Source organism: Suricata suricatta, chromosome 8 (genome assembly GCF_006229205.1).
Source record: "Suricata suricatta isolate VVHF042 chromosome 8, meerkat_22Aug2017_6uvM2_HiC, whole genome shotgun sequence".
Lineage (NCBI taxonomy): Eukaryota > Metazoa > Chordata > Mammalia > Carnivora > Herpestidae > Suricata > Suricata suricatta.
In genome coordinates, this window is record NC_043707.1 from 135,542,843 (window position 1) to 135,552,101 (window position 9,259).

The 9,259-nt window shown below is 60.1% G+C and overlaps 1 protein-coding gene across 1 annotated transcript; it reads left to right on the top strand.

Moving 5' to 3' along the window:
• Positions 1–593: 593 nt before the first annotated feature.
• On the top strand, positions 594–7,041 carry GPR157 (G protein-coupled receptor 157). Its single transcript, XM_029945921.1, has 6 exons — positions 594–611; positions 1,577–1,613; positions 1,789–1,906; positions 2,113–2,326; positions 4,886–5,080; positions 5,546–7,041. The coding sequence occupies exons 1-6, from the start codon at positions 594–596 to the stop codon at positions 5,759–5,761; spliced, it is 798 nt and encodes a 265-aa protein (XP_029801781.1). The 3' UTR covers positions 5,762–7,041.
• The last annotated feature ends 2,218 nt before the right edge of the window (positions 7,042–9,259 follow it).

Here is a 9,259-nt window from a genome sequence, read left to right on the forward strand (position 1 = left end):
CGACCACGGCAGACACACTGCATCGCGCTGCCTCTCCCGCTGTTGGGCGAGCAGATGCTGAGGTGCAGTGGCTCTACCCTCCTGCTCCTGTCGGGGCCCCCGGAGGCCAGGGTGGGGACAGGGGGCAGGGTGAACAGGCACCTCTGTTCTGAAAGTGCCCAGCGCTGAGTCCTTCCCAGGCCTGGGAGTTGGCTTTCTCCGTTCTGTTCCACCCTAGACCTGCGGCCTTTGGAGAATCTGAATGACCACCTCACTTCTCACTTTGGCAAGACTAATGTGCAGCTTTGGTCTCATCGTTGTTCTACATCTTTCTCTCAAAAAGAGCCACTCCAGGGGCGCCTGGGTGGCTCCGTTGGTTGAGCGTCTGACTTCGGCTCAGGTCATGATCTCACGGTTCATGGGTTCAAGCTGACAGCTCAGAGCCTGGAACCTGCTTCCAATTCTGTGTCTCCCTCTCTCTCTGCCCCTCCCCTACTCATGCTCTGTTTCTCTCTGTGTCAGTAATAAATAAAAATAAAATATGAGCTGCTCCTGGGTGGCTCATCGGAAAAGCATGCAGCTCTGGATCCCGGGGTCGTGAGTTCAAGCCCCACATGGAGTACAGAGATTACGTAAGTAAATAAAAATAAACTTAAAAAGAGCCACTATTGGTAACACAGAGCTCTCCAAATATAACCGATTTCTGAGGTGCCTGGGTGGCTCAGTCTGTTAAGTGTCTGACTTCAGCTCAGGTCATGATCTTGACACTCATAGGTCTGAGCCCCACGTCGGGCTCTGTGCTGACAGCCCAGAGCCTGGAGCCCACTTGGATCCTCTGTGCCCCTCTCTCTCTGCCCCTTCCCCCATGCTCACTCTCTGCCTCTCTCAAAATAAATAAACTTTAAATCTGTATATATATAACTGATTTCTGAACTAAGCATTTTCCTGAGACAGTGTCCTGTTTGCATAGTGCCTGTCCTCCGTGCCTGACCCAGGACTCAGGCCCGTGTGCGCCATTCCAGGGGCTGACACCGCGTGTGCCTCCCACATTCCTGGCACCTGCACCACAGGCCTGAGTCCTGGGCCGTCAGACCTGACTCAGGACAGCGCTCAGACACGCTGACACACTTACCCAGGCCTGTGCGATACCCACACGCCCGTCTTTATTGGCGTTTGTTCTCATAATGACCGGCTCTGTTCCAGGCACGGTTACCACCCTCACTTTTCAGAGAGAAGCCCTGACGCCTGGGGCCACGTGGGGGCAGGGCCCGCTTGGACGCAGCCTGTGGCCACAGCACAGGCCCCTGGCCACCCCGCGGTGCCACCGTGTGAACCTTCTGTGTAGGGCCTGGCCCGCTGAAAAATGCTTTGCAAGCAGATCAGGGTGGGGACTCCAGGAAGCCCCCGGGGCTTGGCCCCCATCCTGCTGTGTTGCCATCAGGATGAGGCTCTCGGAAAGTCAGCCCCATGCTGCCGTGAGAGGGGTTCCCTGCCACAGGTTTTATGCTCTAGGGGCTCCCTTTGACCTTTTCCAGGAGCAAGGAGGCCTCTGGACCATAGGGATGTGTCCACCCGAAGCCCGCGTTCCCCCTTCTAGATCCCGCTGCAGGTGCACAGGGCCCTGGAGTCCCCTGGTCAGGCACCCCAGGGCGCCCGTGTGTGCGGGACTGAGGGGCACTGATTACAGGGTGTGGATGAGGCATGGGCACATGGCTGGTGTCCGAGCTGGCACGCAGGGCCCACAGGGCCCTCTGGGGGCAGGAACGACCTGCCCTCCCCACGCTGCAGCATTCTAGTTCCGGTCTGCAGGGAAGCGGGCAATTCCCAATCCGAACCCGGCCCCTGAGGAGCAGTTGGGGGTGGTGTCTGTCCAGAAAGGAAGCTGGGACATCCCTGTATCCTCTTCCCTGGACTCCGTGACGTCAGGGTGGGCCTGGCAGGGCTTGGGCAGATTGGAGCTGGGTTGGGGGATTCAAGGATTCCTGTCCCCAGCACCCCTCCCCCCTCCTCGCCCAGGGATGCTGTGAGGTGCAGAGTTTGGAGAGCACGGTTCTGTTCAGTCGCTTCGCCCCTGCTGACCCTGCAGGAGCGGGGCCTGACCTCACCGCCTCCCCTCTGTCCCTTGTTCCTCAGCTGGGGGGTCCCGCTGGCCATCACGGTGGCAGCTGTCGCTCTGAAGAAGATCGGCTATGACGCCTCGGACGTGTCGGTCGGCTGGTGCTGGATCGACCTGGAGGCGGAAGACCGCGTCCTGTGGATGCTGCTGACGGGCAAGCTGTGGGAGATGCTGGCCTACGTCACGCTGCCCGTGCTCTACTTCCTCATCCGGAAGCACATAAACCGGGCGGTAGGTACCTGCGGCCCCCAGCCCCCCAGCCCCCCAGCCCAGACCGCTTTGTGGCCACTGTGTCCCCGCAGCCCCGCGCTGGGCTCGGCCACCTGGGGGCCAGGCCAGGATCGTGCGTCGTGGGCCGTCTGGTATGCTCATTCCGCGTCCCTGGCAGGAGTAGGCCCAGTCACTCCTCCACTGTGGACGAGGACACAGAGACTGGCAGAGGCCGAGGGGCTCCCCAGACCCACCCGGACCGTGAGGCCAGAGCCGTATGTGGAGTGCGGGAGGCGAACGCCCCGCGCACAGGCCTCTACTGCCCCCTCCTGGTAGGCCGCCGGGTTGCTCCACCTCGAAGAGCGTTGAATTTCCCAGGGAGCAGTTGAACTTGGATGCCCCTGGAAGAGGAGGGCGTGAAATTTCGTAATCCGCGACGCAGAGACCTCACCGCGTTACCTGTGGTCGTTAAAAGTGTATCATAAGTGGAGGACTCTTCAGGGTCTGGGGAGCAATAGCCGTCCTGGCCGGAAATCAGGCAAGAAAGCTGCTCTTACGACGAAGTGGCCAAATTGTTCCTTGTCCTGCGGACCCGGCGGGCGTGCAGTACGGGCGCCCGGCCGGCGGAGGCGCTGCAGGGCGGGTCGCGGTGGGGCCACACGGGGAGGGCGACAAAGGTCGAGCGCCAATTCAGGCCCGACCGAACAGAGCGGGGTTCCCGGGCCACCGTGCGCGGGGCTTTCTTTTCGCCCCTTTGTCAGCGGCTGGAACCGCAGGGAGCGTGTCCCCTTGTCTTTGATCTCTCGGGGCGTCCTGTGACTTCCGCATTTGTAGGGGGCTCCCCGCGGCTCCTGCCTGTGTCCTCGGAGTCTACGCCTCGGTCTCCCTTTTCACGCAGAAATTTCACTGCCGCCCCACCCCCCTGCCACCCTCTTCCGGTGCCGCTGGGGTTGCTGACCCACTGGTCTGAAATCTGTCACTACTTTCTTGGCTCCTTTTTTTCCCTGGGAAGGTTCTGGACTCCCTGATGAAAGCTCCCCAGCTGCCCCTCTGGAGCGGCCCTTCTGTGTCTGTCTCCTTCCGTGCCCTCCCGCCCCCCTGGGAAACCTGGGGCTGTGCCTTCGGGGCCAACCCCCGCCCCTCCCCATGGGAGGGGGGATCCTCTCTTAGAATTCTGCAAGTGCTTCCAGAAGACAGAAAGACTAGCTCGCTGGGAGGTGTATGGGCTGTTCTCTGCCTCCAGCTGGGAAGGAGAGCTAAAAATAAGTGAGCCCCAGCAAGCTTTGCAAGGGAGAGGACAGCTGCCCTGCTCCCCCCACCCCGCCCCCCTAGCCTCCCTGGGTCCTGTAAGGCTCCCCCTGCTCCCCCCTCCCAGGCTCCCTGGGTCCTGGAAGGACCCTCTCTGCTCCCCCGCCCCAGGCTCCCTGGGTTCTGGAAAGGCCCCCCTGCTCCCCCAGGCTGCCTGGGTTCTAGAAGGGCTGCTGCCAGAGCCCCAGGGGAGGAAGGGAAGAAACAGGTGCCCAGCAGGTGAGCTGCAGCAGCTCAAAAACACATCTTTGCCATCTGCAAATGGAGCCTCCCCCTCCTCTCACTGAAGGATGCTCCCAGGAGTCCGGAAGCCAAAAGCCTGTGCCTGCTCCCCTTTCCTTCTTCCCCAGCTTTGGGTGGGGCCCCCTCCTTCACAGGCCTTTGCAGCCTGGGGGGGGGGCTTGCATTCTGGAGGGGACAGCAGGGCCACCATCGGTAACAGGTCTGCCAAACAAGGATGAATGACGTCCTGGAAGGAGGATGGCAAGAGCTTGGAAAAAGCAGGCCAAAATAAAGAACTGATTATGGGGACAGCACTACCTGGGAAATGACTCTGTGCTTTAAAAGCTGATGTCAGGATAGGCCTCCCCCAGGGGGCGACATCGAGCAAAGACTTGAAGAGGATCAGGGAGTGACAGGTGGGGAACAGCACTCCAGATGGAGGGAACAGCCAGTGCAAAGGCCCTGCTGGTAGGGTGTGCCTGATGGAAGTTTGGGGAGTCACCAGGAGGCCTGAGTGACTGGAGGAAACCAGGGGAGGCCACTCAGCATGAAGTCAGAGCCAGGAGTAAGGAGTGTGTGAAATGGGGGAGACCTTTAAGTGGCAGACTGGCCCAACCTGACAGGTGTTCAGGAACCGAGCTGTGCGGAGAGCGAGACTGCAGGGGGAGGAGGCTGGGTGGGGGAGGGTGATGACCGGAGACCCAGTAAGAGGGGGTCGCAAGTACCCAGCGAGGCCGTGATGGTGCTTGGACCAGGCTGCTGGCAGTGGCAGTGGACGGAACGTCCACATTCCGGATGTTCTTTGAAGCTAGAACCCACCTAGGGGTAGGTGCCGGCTGCAGCAGCGGGACGGGGTTCCTGGCCTGGGTGACCGGAAGGCCGCCGTTTCCGGGGACGGGCGCCAGGGACCCGGTTCAGGCACTGCCCTCTCCACACGGGCGATCGCAGACCTGCTTCAGAGCCCCTGCGGGGAACGCGCGGCGGGCCGCGGAGGGAGGGTGGCAGGGCAGCCCGCCTGGCTCACCCCGTTCTCCGTGTCCCCCGACGCAGCACGAGGCGCTCTCGGAGTACCGGCCCATCGTCTCCGAGGAGCACCGGCTTGGGCGCCACGCCTCCGCGGCCGATAAGAAGCTCGTTCTCATCCCGCTCATCTTCATTTGCCTGCGGGTGTGGAGCACCGTGCGATTCGTCCTGACCCTCTGCGGCTCCCCGGCGGTGCGCTGGCCGGTGCTGGTCGTTCTGCACGTAAGCGTGCCCATTCCTGCCCCCCGCGGCTCTGGCACAGGGTCACGTGACTCCCCCACCCCGCCCCTACCCCCTCCCCGGCCACAGAGCAGGTGCATCCCAGTGCACCAGCCAGCCCCGGGGGGGGGGGGGGGCAGGGATCTGGGATCCGCGCTGCCCTCCCCCCTGCCCAGGACAGGGAGCCTTGGTAAGAGAAGGTGGAAGGGCGGTGAGGTCATGGTGCAGCCCAGAGACGTAAGGTGTCGTCCCCGTGGCCTAGGAGTAGCCCCAGCTGAGCTGACCGCCCCTGTCCTTCCCAGCCCAGAAGACCTGGAGATGGGTCTGGGCCAGGCCTGCACTGCAGACCCTCCTCGGGGTAGAGGACAGGGTTCTGGGGCCTGCAGCACCTCCCAGCCCTCTTGTGTGTTTCAGCCCCCCTCCCACCTCCAGCCCAGGCACCCAGGCCTCTTGTTTGCTCCCTGACAGGGCATCGGGAACACATTTCAGGGCGGTGCCAACTGCATCATGTTCGTGCTCTGCACGCGCGCCGTCCGAGCCCGCCTCTTCTCCGGCTGCCGCCGCCGCTGCCCTTCCCAGCCTCCGGCGCAGAGCCCGGCTGGCCCTCCCAAGACTCCTGCGTCCTCCGAGACCCGAGAATCTCAGGGATCCAGACACACCCCGGATGCACCTCCCGTCACCTGAGCTGCTCCCTGTCCGGCTCCGTGCACAGGTGCTGTCCACCTGGGGATCGGTGGTTCCGGAAGTCCCTGCCGCAGGGCACGGGGGTGGGTGTCTGCTCGGCTGTCCCCTTCTGCTTTTGAGGCTCTTGACGCCCACCCGTTGGGGGAGCAGCCAGCAAACTCAGCTTCTTCTACCTCCTAGACCCTCCGGGGGCTTATCCTCACCCACGCCGTGTCCTAGGGCACTCGCTCAGAGGGTTGCCGGTGAGATCCAGGGAAACCGGTGGTGCGTGGTCACTGTTAGGTCGCCCGGCGGTCCAGGGGTCATCAGCCTCAGGACCGCACAGCACTGTTTACAGTTCGGGGGGCCCATACCTGTGGGGAGAGCACAGCGAGATGTGGATACCATGCACTCATACTAAATAAAATGTCAGGGGGTGCCAGAGGTGCGCCCCCCACTTAGAAATCATGAAGCAGATTTTGGTTTGTCAGGGGGGCGCTGAGATTTCTAGGAGAGCGTAGCTTTTCACAGAGAGCTTTGTGGGTCAACAAAAGAGCCCTATAACCAGGTCAGAGGTTCCCCGAGGACCACCCTGAGCCTGACACAACAGCCCCGGGCAGCTGGGCTCCTTGGGACCCCCGAAACCTCTCTGGGGGTTGCTAACCCTTGATGCAGGTTGTGTTTGGATTTCAAGCACAGGCCAGAACGCAGACTCCTCCGTCCACCAGTCACTTAAAACACAGGTCCCCTCGTCCAGCACAAGAGCTCGGACAGGGCCAGGAGGAGGCCGCCACAGAGACTCCCCCTGGATGCCCGCTGCCCCTCGGGTCTGCCCCGGAGAGCCCTGAGAGGGGGAGGGGCCAGCTTATTCACTTCCTGCTTTAGGTTTTTTTTTGTCGGAAAGGTGACCAGAGAGTTGGCGAATGATCCAAATACAGATTCCTCCCTGAAGGGGAAGGTTTGGGGAGTTGATTGGGCGAAGTGACACATGCATCATGGGTGATGATTTACACTCAAGAGAAAAAGATTTAAAATGAGCATCTGCAGTCTCAATATTCACGGCTCTTCCCAGAACTATTTCCCTTATTTTAGAAAACAGTTTTTCTTTTAAGTCACAGAAGCCACTGGCGATGATGACCGGTGTCAAGTGTCGCTGCAGGAGGCTTGCAGAGGGATCTTACAGCTTCACTCCACCCCTGTCCTTCCCTTGGGTTCCCGTCAGAACTCTGCAAAACTGAAGTGATCTTCTGAGCCTGAAAAATGGTTCTGGGTTAAAACCAAAGCCTCATCGTACTGTTGATTCCTTTTTTTTTTTTTTTAAGTTTATTTATTTATTTTGAGAGAGAGAGAGTGAGAGGGAGGGGCAGAGAGAGAGAGGGAGAGAGCCTGATGTGGGGATTGAACTCACGAACCGTGAGATCATGACCTGAGCCGAAATCAAGAGTTGGACGCTTAACAGACTCAGCCACCCAGGTGCCCTGTTGATTCCTATTTGATTCTTAAAAGCAAAATCTGTCACAGGAGGAGAAGGGGGAAAGGAAGTCGTTGAGAGAACTAGGTCCAAAATGCTCTTTTTTGATTTCCTTTTTTTTTTTTTAAAGAAAAAGTTTTCATTGTGAAAATCGCAAGAGGTGATTATCCCCTTAGGGAACGGAACCCCGGGCTGCCGGACTGAGAGCAACCTGTCAGTGGGGCAGTCTCCTTGCAGAAATGGCCAATATAGGAGGACTCCAGGGTTCCCCGAGAGACAATACATCAGGTCATGGGCACACGGCTTGATAGGCCCTCACAAAAGCTTCTAGAATGGAGCAGACATTCAGGAAGTTGCTTGCTGCAGAAGAAAATGGTTCACAGCGGAGTTAGCGTGTGGGGTGCAGAGGACGATGTGAGAATAAAACCGCAGAGGGGGCCCCTGAGTCCTGGGCTTAGACTGCAGCGCTGGCCGATGTGCCACAAGACCTGGGTGTCCCCAGGCAGGCCACCGTCAGGAGAGGCCAGCAGGGGGCGCAGGAGAATCGCTGGGTGCCTGGGGCTCCCTCCAGTTCTCATGCCACTTGTCTGAAGCCACCGCTGTGCTGTCTGATTTTGAAATAACCACCCAGAAGTTACCTCCGGATATTTCCATTTCGGCTTCCTCCGCCACCTATCCCGTCTCTGCAGCAGGTGGATGTGTTTCTGTGAGCGGTGGGGACCGTGTGGTCAGGGGACGGGTTGTCCCGGTGCCCGAGTCCGCATCCCGGGGCCAGGTCGGGGGCTGACAGCGGCTGTGTCTGTGGCATTCGGAACTGGATGCCGGTGGCATTGAGGTCGGGTCCTGGGACTGCAGGCGGGGGGCCTGCTTCCGATCAGAGCAAGAGGATGTGTTCCTCTTGCCCTTACTTGGCCCCAGTGGGTTCCCTTCTCCTCTATCAGCCTCTCTCCTGTGCACCTGCCTGCATCCCTCCGTGATAGACCCGTAACCCTGCCCAGACGGGTGCTGTCGGCCGGTCCTCAGCCCGGCGCCCTCTCTCCTCAGGCGCCCGCCGAGCCTTGGTCTTTGAGTCGGGCTCTCCAGGCACTCTGTGCATCTCTGTGCTTCTGAGTTATTTATGGTTGTTTGTTTTGTCTTCTAACAAAGATGTCATTGGGTCCGGGCTGAGGTGCCAACAGCTCTTCCTATGTACACGACAAGAGGAACCGTTTTCCACAAACCTCCTTCCCAGCACAATAAGTGTGAGGTCTCCTGGCCCAGGGAAAACTGTAACGAGTCCCTGACCGTCTTGGGTGGAGGCCAAAGGCTTGCTGTTTTAAATTAAATAAAGTATTTATTTTTCTTTTGCGTGTTTGGTAAACTGACTGCCCGTGCTGTGGGTTGGAGGGCTGGGCACAGCCTGGCCTGTGCTGGGGGGCGGCGCCACAGGGCCGGGACCTGGAAACAACATCGGGGCCCTTCTCTGTGGACAGAGAGAGTTGGTGGGGGGGAGACACCCCGTTGGCACCACCAACTCTTCCTGAGTGTGCGTGCTGGGGTCTCAGGTGCATGGGGGCGGGCGAGGGAATGGGGACTTGGGACAGAGATTCCAGGCCTGAAGGAGACCAGCAGGTCCAAGGACCCAGGGCCTGGAGCTGAACTCGGATCGAGAGATGCTCCAGCATGAAGTCCCTGATCGTGTCCCCTGGCCTGACCACTTTACACGCCATGCCGTGACCCCCTGCGACGGCAGCTCCGGGCTTCCTGGGGGCCGGGACACCAGGCTGTTCTGTCCAAGCCCGGCCGCCTCCTGTGCGTGGCCTGCGCGGCCCACGAAACCCCGCGTTTGAGGAATTGGGGGTTTTTTCAACTGCATCTTGGGAACTTTGCTCCCCAAAGTGCTGCCCGTGTCTTTGTTCCGCTCCCCGGGTTTTGTGAGGTTAAAAATACAGGGACTGGGAGGAGAAGCCACCGACGGGAGAAAACATTTGCCCCAGACACTCAGTGTGTCGGCATGAGATGCATGTGGGCGGAGCCCGTCAGCGCGGTCATTTCACAGCACGTGCAGA